The sequence below is a fragment of the Onychomys torridus genome, chromosome 14 (assembly GCF_903995425.1).
Source record: "Onychomys torridus chromosome 14, mOncTor1.1, whole genome shotgun sequence".
Lineage (NCBI taxonomy): Eukaryota > Metazoa > Chordata > Mammalia > Rodentia > Cricetidae > Onychomys > Onychomys torridus.
The window spans coordinates 55,625,303-55,645,346 of record NC_050456.1 but is presented as its reverse complement, the minus strand read 5'-3'; the positions used below and the strand labels follow the sequence as shown (position 1 = coordinate 55,645,346).

Here is a 20,044-nt window from a genome sequence, read left to right as displayed (position 1 = left end):
GTGGGGAGCCAGGTTCTGGACCACTAACGAAACTAGACCTGAATGGGCTCCGGACATGAGGACTTAGGCAAGGGACCAGCCTGGAGCCCAGCTCCCTGCCCTACCCGTGACGGTCCCAACACCCCGGTGAGTTACCTCCTTGAAGCAGGTCCAGCACTTGCAGAAGCACAGCCGGGAGCAGGGGTGGATCTTTATCATCACCTTCCCGGTCTTCTTAGCCTTGGCTGTGTAGTACAGCCTGCCCCGCATGGCATGACGTCTGGCAGTGGTGGGCAATGGAGGGAAGTTCTCTGGTCAGTGACCAACAGAGGAAGTGCCATCCTTTCCTCACACCCCACCCCAGATGTCAGCAGGCCCCTCTGTGGTCTTGCGAGCTTACCTTTGATCATCCAAGTCAATCAAGTTCCTGACATCATAGCAGAAATGGACTCTGGTCACCATACACCCAGGATAGGCCTCGCTGCAGTCACAAATGTGGATGCCGAGTCAGCCTGTGGGGCTGGGTTGAGTAACCTCACTCCCTATTTAGTGTCACAGTCCACAGGGGTGGGAGGCTCTACTGCCTGGGGTTCCTGCCTCTTGGAATGACATCTACCCTTGCCCCTAAGGCTGAGCTATCTTTGGGGTTTAGATCCTAGTCATCTGAGACTGATAGCATCCCTTATAGATGATTTAGAACAGGATATGGGCATGCTCCAAACACCAGGTGTTGGGGGCGAGCAGGGCTAGGAAAGAGCTACTTTTAAGAGATAAGGAGCAGCATCTCTGAGTCCAGGGTCCTGGGGACACCAAAGAGATCTGGAGACACTGTGCCTAAGATGATTGGGAGGCAGGGTCTCCCTGGACTGAGAAGCTGGAGCCACAAGAAACAGTCAAGTGGCCCTTTCGCTTCTCACCTATGCCATCCAAGAGCCTCTGATGGTCCTCTCCATTCTGAAAAGTCCATCCTGAGCTGAGTCCAGAAAGGACCACCACCAGGAATTTCTCTAGCCCTAGCATTGTGTGCCAGCTCACATTCATCTGAGAACCCAGAAGGAGATACTAGGAGGAGAGGATGTTCGACGCAGCCTGCCTTCCCACTTACTGGAAGTGCTTGCCGATGATCTCTGGATCCTGGATATCAGTGGGCACGTAGGTGATCATCAGCGTCCTCGTGATCTGGGGTTGGGGAAGAGAAGGCTGTACTTCTGCAGAAATGCTAGCTCTATGGGTCCTTAGTGGCCAAGAGCCCCAGGAGAGCCAGCCTTCTGCTCCCACCAGGCTGCCTGCTTCTTAGATCCTCCTTGCTAGCTAAACAAGCTGCTGGCCAGCATCCTGTAGTCCCGAAATCAGCACACCAGGCCTTGGTTAGGCTCTGTCCCTCAGGAACATTGTTACAGTGATGGAATGTTGGCTAACACAGCAAGATCGAGGAGGCACTGGGGTGTCCTGCCCAGATTTCCTATTTTACTATATGGGTGGATAACGTCTTCCTGATCCATCCCTTTCCACATGACAGTCTGAAAGTGACCACAAGGGGCAAGCACCTCAGCCTCAGCATCTTGTAACAACATGCAAAGCTGAAACAGCTGGGTGTCCCAGCCTCTGTACCTGGCTGGCTAAGGTGCTTGGAGGTGAGGTTGGATGTGTGGATCTACACCCTGGGGTAGGCTAAGGTGAATCTGTCCTAGAACAGATAGGCTCAAAGGAGTAGATCCTGCTCTACTGAACGATGCCAGGCTAAGGATGAAGCCATGGATACTCATTCCCATGGTGCCTTTCCCCACAGAACACAGATAACCCAAAGGCCAGACCCTTTTCTGTGTCCTGGCCAAAGTAGCTGCCCACCTGCGGCCTGCACAGCAGAGTCTGTGGCCTATTTCAACACTGAGATGGCCTGAGGAGTCTTTCTTGACCTTGAAGGTACGTGTAGGTCAAGAGATGAAGCCTTGGGCTGGGGAGACTGGCTCAACGGGTTATGAACACATGCTGCCCGAGCATGAGGACCTGAGTTCAAGTTCCTAGCATCCACGTAAAAAGCCAGATGTGGCCAAGCCTGCCCGGAACCTCAGCACTGTGGGAGTCAGAGACAGGAGGATCACTGGGGCTTGCGCCCGATAATCTCATTCCAGGCTCAATGAGAGACCTTGTCCCAAGAGAAAAAGGTGGAGTGTGACAGAGTAGGACACCCGATGCTCTGTTTGGGACTCCATGTGAATGAGTATACATACACACGAGCATGCACAACACACACACACACACCACACCACACACAAACACACACACACACACACACACACACACACACACACACACACACACACTTAAAGAATACTAAAACAAAAAAGCGAGATGAAGTCCTGAAGGGCAGCCCTCAGTCAGGGAGTTGGACAAGGGTGGAAATTATCCCCAACTGCTCACACCCCAGGCTGGGAAGGTTCTAGACACACATTCTAACTCAGCTCCCAGAGTTCCTAGGGCAGCAGGGGTAGAAGACAGGAGGCAACCTTGAGCAGTTACTTGCCATCGAGTGGGAGGGGCTTTCATGGCTTAGCAAGTGGGATGAACTGGGGCAGGGGAGGTGGAGGGAAGGGCATGCAGAGGTAGGGCAAACAAGGGCTTGCTCCTGCTGGAGGGAGACACCCCCCCTCACCCCCAAGATGGCACTTCTGTGAAGCTGGGGAGAGGATCCTTCACACACTCACCTTGAGGTTCTTCTTGGGCACAAATCCCAAACAGTGATGGCCCATGAGGGCGAAGTTGATGAGGAAGTACATCAGGGCAAAGAGACCATGCAGCCACAGCAACTTACTCCTGCCGGAGCGGGAGGGGGGTGGGGGGAGGGGGGAGCACAAGACTCAGGTGTGCTGCAGCCCTCTGGAGCCCCACAGAGTTGCTGTACCCCCATCACACCATCAGTGTCCCCTGACATCCCTCCCACCACTCCCATGTCCCCAGACATCCCTCCCACCACTCCAGTGTCCCCAGACATCCCTCCCACCACTCCAGTGTCCCCAGACATCCCTCCCACCACTCCAGTGTCCCCAGACATCCCTCCCACCACTCCCGTGTCCCCAGACATCCCTCCCACCACTCCCGTGTCCCCAGACATCCCTCCCACCACTCCCGTGTCCCCAGACATCCCTCCCACCACTCCAGTGTCCCCAGACATCCCTCCCACCACTCCAGTGTCCCCAGACATCCCTCCCACCACTCCAGTGTCCCCAGACATCCCTCCCACCACTCCAGTGTCCCCAGACATCCCTCCCACCACAACAGGACTTCCAATGGACCAGATCCAGGGCAGACTAAGCCCTTTATTTGCATCTTCTCACCAGCCCCTCAGGGTGGCTCCCTGACCACCCCTCTCATTTCACCCCCAGGCAAAGGAGGGCTTTGAGCAGTGGCTAACCTGCCTGAGGTCACTGGGAGAGGAGCCCTAGTAGCCCATGTATATGGATACCCAACCCTCACCTCACAGATGCCCAGTAGGCTGAGGGAGGAGGTACTGGGTCATATGCAGGGAGAGGAAGGCTAAGCAATCTCCTTTCCCTGGAGTGGAGGGCTGGTGGCCATGGGGCTCTGCTCCCAACCCTGCTTGCAGCTCACAGGATGCTGTCTCAAGACATCTGATCAGAGTTACTGTTTAGAAGCTTGAGTGGCGCAGCTGGAGGAGAGCAAGCCGGGTCTACGCCTTCTGGCTCAGCACCTGACCTGCCACAGGCCTCTGCCTATCTAAATAGATGCCTAGTCACTGGGATTCTACATTGGGGCAAGGGCGGGTTCTTTAACGAGTATTTCAGCACTGTGCCGCCACTGTGTGGAGTCTTACACACCAAAGGCCCCCTGCTGCTCTATGGGATTTCACTTCTTGGGAAGGGACATGAGGCACCTCAGAATGACTGGCTCAGGAAGTACTGGTGGCTCTGCTCCAGCTCGCGTGGAGTGGGCAGAGCTGGCTGGTGGAGTAGAGGAGAGGATGCTGCAGCTATATTCTGCTGATCAGAGGACTCTCGCAATGCTAGTCTGCTCTGAGGCCCGTGGCACGGGGGTAGAGGTGTAAAGCAGGTAGGGATGGGGTGGGATGGATCCCACTCACAGCTCAGGGAACGGCTTCTGCAGTTTAGTCAGGAAGTTGGCCAAGCCATCTAAGTGAGTCTTAGCATAGACAAGCAGGGCCGCAACCGGCTCAGTTCAGTTTTGATGTGGCTACCAATCAGGTTGGCTGGTTCCTGGCCTAAGAACAGGAAGGCACTCAGAGGATATTTCCCATACTTAAGGACTGAATCTGGAGCAAGAGTTTCCCAGACACAAAGCCAGGAGGTGGCAGTAGTGACGCCTGAACCTAACATCTGATTCTCCTGTTGTGGACATCAGAAGGGCAGACTGGTGGGCCAGTGAGTCACTCAATTATCTGAGGGCTGACTTGAACCTGGGGTTGTCAAGGATACTGCATCTTGAATATACCCTACTCCCGCCCTGCTACAGGCTCTTCTCAGGAGCAGATACACTAAGTGTACTGGCTAATGTTACATGAACTTGACACCAGCTAGAGCCATCAGAGAGAAAGGGAACCTCAACTGAGATAACGCCTCCATCAGATCCAGCTGTAGGGCAGTTTCTTAATTAATGATTAATGAGGGAGGGCCTATCCCACTGTCGGTGGTGCCATCCCTGGGATAGTGGTCCTGGTTCTATAAGAAAGTGGGGGTGGGATTGGGGGGCGCTGGAGAGATGGCTCAGAGGTTAAGAGCACTGACTGCTCTTCCAGAGGTGCTGAGTTCAATTCCCAGCAACCACATGGTGGCTTACAACCATCTGTAATGAGATCTGGTGCCCTCTTCTGGCTTGCAGTCATACATGCTGTATACATACTACATACATAAATATTTAAAAAAGAAAGAGAGAGAGAGAGAGAGAGAGAGAGAGAGAGAGAGAGAGAGAGAGAAAGAGAGAAAGAAAGAAAGAAAGAAAGAAAGAAAGAAAGAAAGAAAGAAAGAAAGAAAGCGGGCTGGGCAGGCCATGGTGAGCAAGCCAGTAAACAGTACCTCCACGGCCTCTGCATCAGCTCCTCCATCCAGGTTCCTGCCCTGCTTGAGTTCCTGCCCTGACTTCCTTCAGTGATAAGACTACAATGTGAAAGTGTAAGCCAAATAGACCCTCCCCAACTTGCTTTTTTTGGTCATGGTGTTTCCTCACAGCAGTAGTAACCCTAACTAACACACTACGCAATAGGACCATTCCTTGGGAATGGCCAGTGTGGGTAGCTCCACTCATGAAGATGGGGAAACTAAGGCATTAAGAGTTCTGCCCCACCAGAAGAATGCAACATCCGGCATCCCACTCGGGACCTAGACTCCAGACCAAAGAAACCAGGCCTGCCTCGTCAGCGCAGAGCTACCCATGTTGGGCACCAACATATTAGCCTGTCCTTCCCCACCAGCAATCAGTAGAACTGGGAGTGAAGATCAGGTACCTACTCTGTGGAGACATTGACAATGGTGGTCCGGCCAAAGTGGCTGTTCCATTCTGAAAGAGAAAAGCAAAGTCCAACCTCGATCCTGGTCTCCACACTGCTTGGGGCAATGGTGGGGACAGATTCAAGGTTCCTGAACAAATGCCAAGGATCTAGAGATCCTCGCCTACATCTGCTTTTCCTTCTGATCCCTAGGTTTGTTCTCCAACTTCTGGTTGGTGCTGACTTGGGCTCTAATCTGTGAGACCAAGTGTCTCTGGGGAGTTCCCAGAGCATGACTGACATGTAACAGACGCCCAGCAAACTAGCTTTGAGGGAACCAGATGGCTGTCCAGCCTTCATCAGACCGATGACATTTGCAATACTGGCCACAAAAATCCCAACAAAAACCCTAAACTCTAGAAAGTGGGACATTGTCTTATTGGAACCCAGTAGATCCTTCTGGCCACATGTATTCATCTGTCTGTTCAGGCAGCTCCAGGCTTCATAGAACCTCTAAAACCCCTGCATTATCATCACCACATGCTAGCGCTTGGGATGAAAATCTGGAATGTCAGGCACACCCCCTCTGGTGCTGCAATCTGGTGCATACTCAATATGCCACCATGGATTCGTTCAGGTCTACATCTGGCTGCAACAGGGAAAACCCAAGGAATGAGGTAAAACTGGCTGCTAACTGGCCATTGAAGGAACCACTGGACACCAGCCTTCCTACAGCTCCGTCCCTTCCACAGTCCTAGAGAAGACACAGTTGCTGTTCTCTGAGGTCCTACAGAGAACCAGGTACTTGACCTATGTCTCTCCCTGTGTCTAAATAGTAGAGGGGACAGATTTAGATTGTAAAATACTTGGTTAGCTTGGGAGAAGGCATTGAAGTTGGTGTGAACAAAAGCTGTGGAACCAGGATCTTCCTGTCTCAGGAGCCAAGCTCTCACTCACAACGTTTCCCTGTTACAATGAGTGAAGGCAGAAGTCCTAGTGGAAAAATTCTGCATGAACAGAGCTGTGTCCATCAGGGCACATGTCAGAAGAAGTAGGGGCCAGAAGCCTCTCTAGTAAGCCACATCCTCCAACAGTACAGGGACATTTATAGACAGTTCTGGGCTCAACTATGAGCTTGTCCTGTTCCAGGCCCTGGATCAATCAAGGCTGTATAGTTTCCAGTCTGCACACGAGGGAACTACAGTATGGTTTGCCTAAGGACACATGACAACTGCCTTCCAGAGAAAAGACTAAAAACCAGATTTCTAGACCCCCAAGGCCCAAGGTTTATCCAACCTAGTAAGCCACCAACGGCTCAGGGCCAACAGCCCACTGAGCACTGCCTACCCAGAACAGTTCCAATGTAGTTAATAGGCAAAATGATGCCCAGGGAGGGGATGCAGAGGATGAGCACATAAATGATGAGGTGGTACTGGAACATGATGTAGATGCGTGCATCATCCCCACACTTGCTGATCAGGTCCCGGTCCCTGCAAGAGACATAAACAAGAGCATTCTTCGGGTACCAGGGTGACCGCTGCTTGTGTAAGGGTAGGCAGAGGAACAGTAGGAAGAGGATCACCTTATTCCCAAGTTTTAATCTGGGGGAAAATATTACCCTTCTTCTCAACGCCTCTAGTGTGCCTGGAGAGCATGTCCGTGTACACAGGTGCATCAGAGAGGCTATGCTTTAGGCACCCAAGGGTACCCAGAGCCCTGTGAGTTTGTCCGCCAGCCTTTTAGCCCTCTGCCAACATTCTGGGCTTGTGCTGGTGGCAATGGACAAATCACTACTGATAACTCAGATGTGTCCCTTCAAGAAAGCTCTTTATTTTTCAGTTCCTTCAACTCAAAAGCAATACTCCACGCTGGTCAAAGGGGGAGAGTATGGAACGGCCAAGTGTAGATGAGGGTAAGGGTGTTGGGAGCTTTCCTCCATGGAAACTGAGTATATGCCCTGGCCAGACACACTGGAGAACAGCTGGCCTTAGCTACTGAAAATGAATGCATGTCCACTCTATGACTTAGCAATTTCACTCCTAGGTGATATCCAACAGGATATGACACACTTACCAAGAGATATGGGTAAGAATCTACAGGAGCATGATTTATAACTACCCTGCCTGTCTGGATATGATGCCAGTGCCCATCCTGGTCTGCCACAGGGAGAGGTGTTTTCTTGTCATCTCAGTAGTTAGCAGGTAGAGGCAGGAGGATTAGGGGTTCAAGGTTAACCTCAGCTGCATAGTGAGTTAGAGGCCAGCCTAGGCTCTGTCTCAAAAATAAGCATTGGGGGTTAGAGAGATGGCTAAGGGGTTAAGAGCACTGGCTGCATTTCCAAAGGACCTGGGTTCAATTCCCAGTACCCACCTGGCAGCTCACAACTGTCTGTAACTCCAGTTCTAGGGGATCTAGCACCCTCACACAAATATACATGGAGGCAAAGCACCACAGAAAAATAATATCTTTTTTTTTTCAAGACAGGTTTTCTCTGTGTAGCTTTGCGCCTTTCCTGGAACTCTCTTGGTAGCCCAGGCTGGCCTCGAGCTCACAAAGATCTGCCTGGCTCTGTCTCCCGAGTGCTGAGATTAAAGGCATGCACCACTACCGCCCAGCAAATATTCTTTTAAAAGCAAAAGGATAAAAGGACACATCCTTGTAGAAAAGTTGGAAAATAAAAAGGGAAATAATTCTATTATCTCATCAAACCAAAGATGATTTTTAGATTTATTTATTTTTATTTATGTGTGTGAGCATGCCTACATGAGTTTATGCATATGATGTGTGTACAGGTGTCTTTGGAGGCCAGAGAGTGTTGGATCCCCTAAGACTAGAGTTTGATGTGGGTGCTGGGAACTGAACCTGGGTCCTCTATGAGAAAGGCTGGTGCTCTGATGTTTAATAAAGCATTTTGAGTAATTTCCTTTTGTTCTTTGTGCAGGTTTTTCTTAGTAATGGTTAAGGTTTGAAGATGGTTTATCCCCTCAAAAGCCATTATGAAATTTGGTGCCCACCATGAAGTATGAAGAGGGTGGAAACTTGATAATACGTTAGAAGTGGAGCCTTCAGAGCAGGTAGGGGTTTCAGGATATAAAACCCACAGTAAAAGAGATCACAAGGCACACACATGTGGGTAGATGTGGGCATGAACACATACACACATGCTCACAACCACGTGGTCTCCTCATTCATGGTTTTTCCACACCTACCCTTCTAGGTAGGCTCATTGGTTACATTCAGCTTCAAATATTTAGGGCAGGATTCAGATTTTTCAAACATTATGACAAAAAGTACATCTTGGAGGTTTTTTTGTTTTGTTTTGTTTTGTTTTTGTTTTTCCGAGACAAGGTTTCTCTGTGTAACTTTGCGCCTTTCCTGGAATTCGCTTTGGAGACCAGGCTGGCCTCGAACTCACAGAGATCTGCCTGGCTCTGCCTCCCGAGTGCTGGGATTAAAGGCGTGTGCCACCACCGCCCGGCCTTGGAGGTTTTTAATAACTCAATTTAGAGACTTATTCGGAGCTCCTGATTTTCTGCCTGTGAGTAGTTACAGCATGTCCTTTGCTTAGCCTTGAGAATTAAGTCTCAAGAACGGGGTCTTTGAGAATCGATGGGAGAATGCCTATGGGGAAATGGGGACATGTCTTGTTGCAGGCTTGGGATGCCAGAGCGGACCCTGTGAAAGAAAAGCTTGTCTGAATATGTATACTGAGGTGGAGGGGACATCTCCAGAGATCCTCCCGACAGGCAGAAAGAGTAGAGAGTTGGGCAGGGCGGGGCTCACAAGATTTTCCTTGCTGGGTGAGGAATCCTGTCTCCAGCTCAGGATCCCTCTTTCCACCATTCTTCCTGTCACTCCCCAGAGTGAGCTCTATCTCTCCCGTGCACAGTTCATTCTGTCTGTTTTAGCTCCCTCCCTCCCTCCCTCCCTCCCTCCCTCCCTCCCTCCCTTCCTCCCTCCCTCTCTCCCATTTCTCTCCAAGACTTGCTGTTTTGACCGTCCTCCTCTCTTCTAACATTCTTCTCTCTCTACACCCACCCACACCTTCCCCTTTAAACTCCAACCAGGTCCAAGCGGGGGCGGGGTGGGGGGGTGTCTGTAAAACAAACCTGCAGCTACTCAAGCCACACCCCTCCCCCATCCAGTTTTCCCTCCAGGTCTCTCTAAAGTCTTACTTCCTGCCTCCTACACATCCCTTGGAAAGTAAGCTCTGTTCTGTCTCCACACCTTGAGCCTCTGCTTACCCTAGAAATGCCTCCCCAAGAAAGACCCAGGTCACGAAGGTGGACATCCTCCAGCCATGCCTTCACGGACTTGCGTGATCTCATAGCCTAGAAGAGGACCCCTTCCTTGTCCTCTCTTAGTGAGGCCTCCCTGGGCCTTTGCTGATCCTGTCCCCTTAGGTGACCTGTCTGTTCCTGTCACTTCCACTTCAGTCTCTCAGCACCCATCTGTCAAGTCTAAATCCTCTGCTCCGACCCGACCGTCTCCTAGGCTTTAGTGCTGTTGTGTCCACAGCTGGCTGGTCACCTCACAGGCTTGCCAGAGCCACGGGTCATTGTTTTGTGTTTCCTCTCCCACCCTCTGCCTTCTGAGCCCCTGGTGGGAATTCCTTCTCTTTCTCCCAAATGCCCCTTTGCATGGCAGATTGCAACCCACCCATTATGAAGGCTACATAGAATCTTTCTGGCTGTTGTTTCTCTGAGTGCTCTGCACAGGGGTTTGCACACGGGGACTCTGGCTGAGCTGACTCTGCTCAGGAACGTATTTAGCTGTCATCATCTGTGACACGGTTCCCACAGGGTGCTAGATGTAACACAAAGCCCCACTTTTCTGCCTCCCTTGATGGTGTGATCCCCATAAGAACCCTCTTGAGAGGACCCTCAGCGTGGGGTAGAAGTAAGAGTCAAGATGAACATGGGTACACACAAAGCTTGTACACCGACCTTCTCACTGACCTGCAGGTTTAGGCATCCACACACCAAGAGATGCACATACAGGTGTGCAACCACACAGTGACCTGAACCTTCTGCACTCACTGACCCCCACAGAGACACCTGCCACATGAAGCCCTGTTGTTTCTCACCAGTGCTCCATTGATACGGCATGATGGTCAGTTTTAATTGTCAATTTGACATAATGCTAGATTCACCAGGGGAAGGCAGTCCCAAGGAGGGACTGTCTAGATCAGGTTTGCCCATGAGCATGTCTGAAGGAGATTATCCTGCCTACATTGATTAATGGAGGGGAAGATGTGCCTACTTTGGGTGGCACCATTCCCGGGGCAGGGGATCCTGGACTGTATAAGAGTGGATAAAGGAAGCTGAGCATTGGCATGCAGCATTAATTCACTGCTTTCTGCTCTTGACTGTGGTTGTAATATGACTAGTTGCCTCAAGTCCCTGCTACCTTGACTTCCCGAAAAGACAAGCAGTGACCTGGAACTGCCCTCCCTCAAGTGGCTCTTGTCAGGGTATTTCAGCACAGCGATGGGAAACAAACCAAGGTTACATGCCAGCAGTGGAGAAAATGCAGAAAGTAGGCTTCAAACTCCCTCCACACTTGAGGATGTGGTCAGTCAAGTAGACCTGTTTATCCCCTCTCTTTCCCTTGTTCCCATAGGAAGGAATGAAAAATGCCCCACCCTGCTTCTAGAAACCTGTGAATTCGCCAAATGCACGAACCTATGGCTGGTGTGCACTGCGTCCCCGGGGAATGGATGTTCAGACACGAGCTATGGTTTGGATGTGTCTTGCCCTCCTGAGGGTTCCTGCATTATACGCCTGGTCTGCACTATTGTTAAGAAGTGGTGAAACTGTTACATGAAATCTGGGGAGCATTGCCTTCAGAAAGTAACTCTCATGGGAACCCATAAGTTATTTCTCACAAGAATGAATTGTAAAAGCTTCTCCCTGGGACTAGTGGGGCTCAGTGACAGAATGCATGCTGCACAAGGCGTTGGAACTATAGGAAAAGAAAAGAAAAGAGAAGAAAAGAAAAGAAGAGAAAGAGAAGAGAAGAGAAGAGAAGAGAAGAAAAGAAAAGAAGAGAAAAGAAAAGAAAAGAAAAGAAATTAAGCTGGAGACCTGCTCTTCCAGAGGTCCTAAATTCAATTCCCAGCACCCACATAATGGCTCACAGCCATCTATACTGAGGTCTAATGCCCTCTTCTGTCATGCAGGCATACATGCAGGTACAGCACTATATACATAAACAAACAAATCTTTGGGGCTGGAGACAGAGCTCAGTGGTTAAGAGCACTGGCTGCTCTTCCAGCGGTCCCAAGTTCTATTCTCAGCACCCACATGATGGTTCACAACCATCTATAATAGGATCTGATACCCTTCTCTGGCATGCAAGTAGACATGCCGAGCCCTCATACACAAAATATAAGTAAATAAAATTTAAAAAAAAGAAATTCAACTTGCACCTGACTCCTGACTTGTGGTCTGACTTCCTGCCTTAGGACATGATCTTGCCTGTATATGTAACACCATTTGCCTGGGGGCCACACCAGAGCTGAGCTGATGCCCTCACCATGCCTTTGAATCTTTAGAATTTCTAACTTAATAGGCTTCTTCTTTCTTTCTTTTTCTTTCTTTCTTTCTTTCTTTCTTTCTTTCTTTCTTTCTTTCTTTCTTTCTTTCTTTCTTTCTTTTGTAAAGTTACCTGGCCTTAAGTATTTCGTTATAGTAACAAGAAACATAGTGATAAACATTATTGATTAAAATACCAAAGTAAGCTAGGCCTGGTGGTGCAAACCTGTAATCCCAGCATTTAGGAGACTGAGGCAGGAGACCACAAGTTGAAGGCCATCCTGGGCTACATAGTGAAGCCTTGTCTCAGGAAAATAAAATAAACATAATAAAATAGTGGGGTTGTGCCTGTATAAGAATGATGGTGGACTTTTAATCTTTCTAGTAATGAAAACATGTGTGCTCTGGCTTATGTGAGTTTAATAAATTAAATAAGCAAGCAAAACCAGAGGAGTGAAGATACCTAAAATACTGCCCTCGACTGGCCCACTTGTGGTTGGCATAGAGAAGTTGACACTTGACCCATACAAAATAGCAGCTGCTTCACTTTCTGGGAACTGTGGTGAGTGAGGGATGGGGGAGCAGTGGAGGCCAAGGTCATGCTGAACCCCCAGTGGAAGGCACAGTCCTAGGTACAGTTCAGCGTGTCTATGGCCCAGCTTGAGTTCCCTGGGACCCTGTGGGATCCCCAGATGGGAAAGAGATGTGCCCTGATGGCTCCTGGATGGGCCTCAGAAAGGCCTAACTAGGGATGGTGGGTGTGGAGAAGCATGGAGTCCAGTAGCCTTTGCAGAGGGAAGCAGAGTAGCAGGGCCACCCAGGCCAGAATATGGTCTCTGTGACAGCTGTTCTTGGTGGTTAACTTGACTACATCTGGAATTAACTAAGACCCAAATGACTGGGCATGACGGTGAGGGATTTTTTTTTTCTTAATTAAATCATTTGAATAGGAAGATCCACTTCTAGTCCAGGTCTTTGGGGGGCGGGAAGATCCACCTTTAGTCTGGGCCACACCTTCTGCTGGCAGTCTATATAAAGGACGTGGGAGAAGGAAGCTCTCTGTTTGCCTGCTTGCTCTCACGATTGCTGGCAAGTCCACTCCTTCACTGGCATTAGAACCCACTTCTTCAGGATTCCAGCATATACTGAAGACCAGCGGAGACATCCAGCCTGGTGGACTGAACAACTACTGGGTAGGCAGCCATTGTTGGATTAGCTGGACCACAGCCTGTAAGCCATTCTAATAAATCCCCTTTCTCTCTCTATTTAGAGATCCACTCTATAACTGCTGATCCTTTACAGAACGCTGACTAATACAGTTCCTAAGGAGTAGTGAGGCTGTGCCTTGTAGAGCAGGAGTCACCAGGGCCAAAAAAGACCCTGGAGAAGAAACAGGAGATGGGCAAAATTCAGGGAGAGTCCAGAATTATATGTGACTCTGAGCACAGCCAAGGAAAAACTGTGTGCATGTGTGTGTATGCATGAGTGTACATGCCTGTGTGTACATGTATATATGCCTGTGTGCACATGTGTAGACGCTGCCTGTATGTATGAGTGTGTATGTTGTAGATACCAGAGGTCATGAGTACACATGCCTCTGTGCAAGATTGTACATGCCTGTACGCATGAGTAGGAATGAGTGTGTGTGTGTGTGTGTGTGTGTGTGTGTGTGTGTGTGTGTGTATGTGTGTATCTCTGCACCAAGGGTGTAGCCAAGATTCACTCTAATATATGTTCAACTGGTGGTGAGGGAATGACAGAGAGCAATTGTCTTGGGTTCTGGCTCTACAGAAATCCAGAAGGTGAGGTGGGCAAGAACCACAGGACTGTGCCTTTGCCATCCAAGCTCAGGAAGGAGACAATAGTCCTTCTGCTACAGATAACTGATCCTCCTTGACCAATGTGAACACAGAAGCCAAGCTATCGTCATGCAAAGAAGAATTGCTTTTCCTGGAGCAGAAGGCTTGCTTTCAGACTCATGGGAGTAATGATTCCACTTTTACATGGGGGGGTTCCTCCCTGAGGGTTAAGGCAGAGGTGGCATGGGCTGAGTACTATGCTCAGTACCCATTCACCAGCTACAACCTGGGAAAGGGCTCTCTGCCTACACTAGGTGAGGCTGAAGTGGAGTAGGGTATAGCACTCTGGCCTGTCATCCTGGGAGGGTCTGCTGATCTCTGCAGCCCCTTCCTATCTCACCTTGCCCCAGCCAGCACTAACAGAATCCCCAAGAATGGCACTTACTTCATGGTTAGGCTGTTGAAGAACCAGGAACAGAAGCCCTGGAGGAGGAAAGGAGATAAACTGTGAGAAAAGCCAGCCTGGCTGATTTTGCCTGACTATGGGGACCCAGACAGCAAAGGGTTCTGTTGGGAGTCTCCTTCCATAGATGGAGCTTTCTAGAATGGGGTAAATGTCTTCCTGGAAGTGAGTGGACAACCTTGCCATCCTGACACAGAAAATGGGGCTCAGAAGGAGGGTCAGAGGGACTCCTGGGTTCTGTCTCTTGTTGCTTCCTTCTGAGAAATCACCATCCCCTACATACATGTGGTCTAGTGCTGTCCAACACATGTGAGTTTACCTTTGGTGATTGGCTGGCCAATGGGAAAATGACCCAATAGGAGCTAATTAAAATTCTCTGAAGAGGATGGATATGGGTGTTGGGAGTCTCTGTCTCTCTCCTTCTGTGTGCCTAATTGCCACACACTCTGCAGTGTCTTGATGCCATCTCTGATGCCACATGCAGACAGCTTGAGAACAAAGCCAGCTCAAAGGAGAGGAGACCCCAGAGGGGCCCTATGGGCAGTGCTGGACTTCCGGTATCTAGCTGTGCCCGAAGCAGCTGTTTGTCTTGAATTTCCCCAAACGCGAGCCTTAAATGACCCTTCTGTGGTGAAAACCAGTTTGAGCGAGCCTTGGCCCTTGCATCTCAGTGTCTTGTTCCGTTGAAGAAGCCTTTCTCTTGGATCTTGCTGTCTAGAGTTTTAAGGTAGCAGGGAAAGGCAGCCTCAACCATGGGAAGGTTGCGGGGAGCCCCAAGAGAGAGTCAGCTTGTGAAGACTCCCTATGAGGGTGAATTGGGGCCTGTGGCTCTCAGTTGCCAGAGCTGGTAGTCAGTTAAGTGCCCTCTTATGTGTTTAACTCCCTCCAAGGTCAAAGAAGGATAACAAGAGCTTGGACAAGGCTGCATCTCCGGACTGGCCCCGTCTTGTATCTTTTCTGGGAACTAAGAGGGTCCACAAGACTGACAGACCTCTAGAGCCATGGGGATTGGAGAAAGGTCTTCCCTAAAAGGAAGCAGCAAGAAAATCAATTGTTCCCTTGGCACAAGGCCCATCATCTGAGTTTGGGTACAAAGTGACACTTCTCCCCTCTTAAAGGCTCCGTATTAAAGGCGTGGCCCCTGCTGGTGGCACTACAAAGATGTGAGTGTGCTAACATCCTTCATGGGTCAGTCCACTGACGGTCATAGTGAGTGGGCTCTTAGGAGGTGTGGGGGAAAGGAGGCCAGGGGGGCACACTTCTGAAGAGTGTGTCTTGTTCCTCATCTCTCCGTCCCCGTCAGTAGAGGGGTCAGCCGAGCGTAGATTGAGCCCTCCAAATCGGACTGGCCCTAAACAGACCTTCCCGCCATTGATTGTTCAGTTGTGATTAATACAATGTCCGTGAAGCCAGAGCTCCTCAGCCAAGTCAGTAATTGAAAGGCAGCTGGGAAGGCAGACACTCCCTTCCTTCTTAGGGCCACCGGCTTCCAGGAGCTGGCTCAGCTGATGAGAATGAGCGTTAACATCAGCGCACGGAGTGTTTCTCTGTCTCCATCCTCCACACCCTTACTACATAGGGGTAAAAACGAATGCCTGACTTTCCAGAGCACTCTAGTGTGGACCCACTTGGCTGAGAGCTGTGCTGTAATAAAGACCACCTCCCTGAGATTGCCCTCCTCCTCCCATAATGACTTTGCCTTCTTCGTCTTCCTTCCTTCCTTCCTTCCTTCCTTCCTTCCTCCCTCCCTTCTTCCTTCCTTCCTCCTTCCTTCCTTCCTTCCTTCCTTCCTCCTTCCTTCCTCCTTCCTTCCTTCTTCCTTCCTTCCTCCTTCCTTCCTCCTTCCTTCCTTCTTCCTTCCTTCCTTCCTCCTTCCTCCCTTCTTCCTTCCTTCCTCCTTCCTCCCTTCCTTCTTCCTTCCTTCTTCCTTCCTTCCTTCCTTCCTTCCTCCTTCCTTCCTTCCTTCCTTCCTTCCTCCCTCCTTCCTTCTTCCTTCCTTCCTTCCTTCCTTCCTTCTTCCTTCCTCCCTCCCTCCCTTCTTCCTCCCTCCCTCCCTTCTTCCTTCCTTCCTTCCTTCCTCCTTCCTTCCTTCCTTCTTCCTTCCTTCCTTCCTTCCTCCTTCCTTCCTCCTTCCTTCCTTCCTTCTTCCTTCCTTCCTTCTTCCTTCCTTCCTCCTTCCTTCCTTCCTTCCTCCTTCCTTCCTCCCTCCCTCCCTTCTTCCTCCCTCCCTCCCTTCTTCCTTCCTTCCTTCCTTCCTCCTTCCTTCCTTCCTTCCTTCCTTCCTCCTTCCTTCCTTCCTCCTTCCTTCCTCCTTCCTTCCTTCCTTCCTTCTTCCTTCCTTCCTTCTTCCTTCCTTCCTTCCTCCTTCCTCCTTCCTTCCTTCCTTCTTCCTTCCTTCCTTCTTCCTTCCTTCCTTCCTTCTTCCTTCCTTCCTTCCTCCTTCCTTCCTTCCTCCCTCCCTTCCTTCTTCCTCCCTCCCTCCCTTCTTCCTTCCTTCCTTCCTTCCTTCCTCCTCCCTCCCTCCCTCCCTCCCTTCTTCCTTCCTTCCTTCCTTCCTTCCTTCCTTCCTCCTCCCTCCCTCCCTCCCTCCCTCCTTCCTTCCTTCCTTCCTTCCTTTCTTTCTTTCTTTCTTCTTCTTATTTGGTTTTTAAAACAAAGTCTTACTACATCCCAGGATGGCTTAGAACTTACTATGGAATCTAGGCTGATGACAGGCTTCTTAAATTTTAAGGAAGAAAATAATCTTTTTATCATTGTAGTGTGGTACACAGGCTTATTTTCAGACACAGAGGCACAGGGCAGGGTGTCTGAAAATAAGCCTGTGTACCACAATGCAAGGCCAGTGCCACTGTCCTCCTTTGACCTTGAGTCTCCAAGAGCCAGAATGACCCCTGAGCCTTCTTATACTGGATGAGGCCCAGCCTGACAAGAGGTCTTTTGAAGACAGGCTGGTCTCTTGAAGGAGTGGCCACAGAAGAAACGTGCTTCCGCTAACTGCACACAAGAGATCTGTATTGTGTTCATTACAGCCTGGGCTGGACTGAGCACTCAGATGTGGGGGTCACTGGGGAAAGCAGACACAGGAAGCTGGTCATACAGATAAGGGGTCATTTCAGCAGGGCTAGGGATGCTAAAGAAAAGGAATGCTTTCTCCACGAGCCAAAGACAGAAGTCCTGGATCCAAATGGGTCGGTTAGGGTCCCAGAGTGAGGAGACTCTAAAAAGGGTCACTGGGGAATGAGAGGGAACAGGTGGAAGGCTCTGAGATGGGAGAGAGGCAACAGCCACTGTTGAGACACAGATTGGGTATGGGGGAAGGGGGCCAACGACAGGAGGTGGAAGAGATCTGCAATGGACCAGAAAAGCATTAGGAAGACATTGAAAGCAAGCATTAGAGAGCCAGTGTCTTGGTTCACAGAGATGGCTCTGGATGCAGACGGAAGATGGATGGGAACAACGAAGGACCTCACGAGATCACTTAGAGCTGGAGTGGAGGCCTGAGCAGGGCTGAGTGGGGAGGAACCAGACTGTGGAGGTAAAAGCATCACAACTTGGGAAAGGAATGGCCATGCCCGGGTACCTGGCCAAGACTGAGACAGGAACAGGAAAGGGCTGAGACCGGGCATTAGAAGTGGTTGGAGGGTGTCATGGGGGTGTTTTAGGCATATTGAATCCCTTTCTGGTATCGTGTGGAGCTATTTTGAAGGTTGCTGGATAAGAGAGGTTGGTGGCCTTCAGGACTAGCTGGAGGACATGTTCGGAGATGGAACTGTAGTGATGACAGCTGAGGTCGTGAGAATGGATGTCATGATCCAGAGACAGAGAGTGTGGAAGCAGAGGGAGGCGGGCTTGGGATAGCAAGGGAGCTCTAACAGTGGAGGCCTCTGCAGAGGGGCCAGAGGTTTAGGGGGTAAAAAATCCCACAGAACATGCCATAGACCCAACTGCATGTACCTGTTGAAGGCAGAAAGATGCCAGCAAGTGTGCAAAACTTTTTGACACGGTGATAGAACGTTGTCATCTGCAAATGAGTCGGTCCATATTCATAGCTATCCTGGGACACATGTGGCCCTCAGCCATAAGTTTGGATATGCCTCTCCTTCTGAGGGACAGGCTAAGAGGAGGGCTGAGGCAAGACCACTGGACTTAGGGGTAGTGACAGAGGGCTACTGATGGCCTTGGGGCTCTGGTGGAGTCAGGGGGTGATGACACATTTGAAGGGGTTGGGGAAGGGTGAGAGGTGAGGAGAATGACCACTGTCTAGGCTGGTGGGAACAGCAGTGTGGCGCTCATGAGGAGCACAGACGGGCGCTCTGCTTCCTCCCTTCTCCAGTCAGGTCTCTGCTCAGCCATCATTTCAGTGCTCAAATGATCGCTACCCACAATGCCGTTCCCACTCTCGACTGTGATAAGCCTTTCTTGTCCCATCTTTTCCATCCTGTAGCAGAATTCCACAGGAGAGAGTAAGCAGGGCACCGGGCTGTGCCGTGCAGGGCTGGACAAAGTTGAGAAGCCCTGCCTGCTGAGAGGAAGGTACTCTAGGATCCAGGGATGGTTAGTACTTCCATCTTCCTGGTGGGAAAACTGCATCCGGGGAGGCTGAAGAAGCAGCTGCTACTCTGTGCACCAGGCCTGCCCGCCCAGGGCTGGGGTCCCTTGGGGGCCCAGACCACTCAGCACTCACCTTGTCCCTGCGTTCCGCCTCCAAGGAAACATCTGAGGGAGATGACTTCTCACTTTGCTCTCCATAGATCAGAGAGGTCAGGCTGCCCACCAGGAAGGGTAGCAGGGAGGTGGAGAAAGAGAGATGGGGTCTCAGACACCTGCCTTGCTTCCTCTCTCCTCCCCAGCTGGGGGACACCGGCTGCTCTTTCTCAGAGCTGTGAGCCTCAGCTTCCAAGCTGGACACACAGCTGAGGGGGAGGGGGTATAGACAGAACTACCCCTGCTGCCAGGCGCAGAATGCGCTGTGGGAGTCCAGCCATGAGTTCCAGAAAGGCCAGACACAAACATGGCTTTCTGCCCAAAGATGGCTGCCCTTCATGTTCCTGTCCCTTCAGCAAGGTCAACGCAGGGGTAAAGGTGAGGGAGAGGGGGCCCGCTCGCTGATGAGACACTTCCTGAAGCTTTGGCACCAGGCAGTATCTCCCCAGGGAGTAGGGGTGCTCACCATCCTGCGCCCCCCCCCCCCCCCCCCGCGCCCCCGCGCGCACGCGCTTACCTGTCATTGTGGATCAGCAGAGCCAGGCGTCCGTAGTCCCATGCAGCTTTCCGGAGGAAGGAATACAGCAGCACAACAAACTGCAGACCCACAAAAGCATTGTGGAGCAGGAGACTTCTCACAGGCCTTCTGCCCCGATTCCCTGCATTCCCCCGAGGGACACCCTATCCCTGACGTCTGTAGAGTACCCCCCCCCCAAAAAAAAAATCAGATGATACATTCTGCCTCCGGAGGAGCTGTCCCTTCGAACTGGGCATTTCCTGACCTAGAGCTTGTTGAATGGAGGAGCTGTGGGTGTGTTTAGAGCAATTAAATAAGAATACCCCATGACAAACATCAGCATGGGGGCAGAGAAGGATGGTCCAAAGGTACGGAGAGACGGACTTTTCCTTGGTGATGTAACGAGAAACTCAGAAATACCGCCTCTTCCTCCAACCCCAAAGCCCTCCCTCCTGAGCCCCCTAGGCTGGACTATCACTGTGTGGCTGGTGTCCTTTGGATAACTGGGATCCCCACGATATTCTTTGTCATCCACATTCTACCCTGGCTAAGACCTCCCTGTGTCTCTCCCAAAGCACCCAAGACTTA

General features: G+C 50.7%; 1 protein-coding gene across 2 annotated transcripts in view; it reads right to left on the bottom strand.

The window, feature by feature from the left end:
* Positions 1-20,044, bottom strand: part of Tmem63c (transmembrane protein 63C) — a 76,716-nt gene that overhangs the window by 18,148 nt on the left and 38,524 nt on the right. For both annotated transcript variants that reach the window (XM_036205897.1, XM_036205898.1), the window contains exons 4-12: positions 19,457-19,536; positions 18,920-19,001; positions 14,218-14,255; positions 6,785-6,927; positions 5,460-5,508; positions 2,685-2,793; positions 1,085-1,158; positions 380-460; positions 136-259 (exon numbers count right to left, since the gene is read on the bottom strand). In XM_036205897.1, the coding sequence (XP_036061790.1) occupies positions 136-259; positions 380-460; positions 1,085-1,158; positions 2,685-2,793; positions 5,460-5,508; positions 6,785-6,927; positions 14,218-14,255; positions 18,920-19,001; positions 19,457-19,536 (780 nt within the window). The remainder of the gene's footprint in view (positions 1-135; positions 260-379; positions 461-1,084; positions 1,159-2,684; positions 2,794-5,459; positions 5,509-6,784; positions 6,928-14,217; positions 14,256-18,919; positions 19,002-19,456; positions 19,537-20,044) is intronic.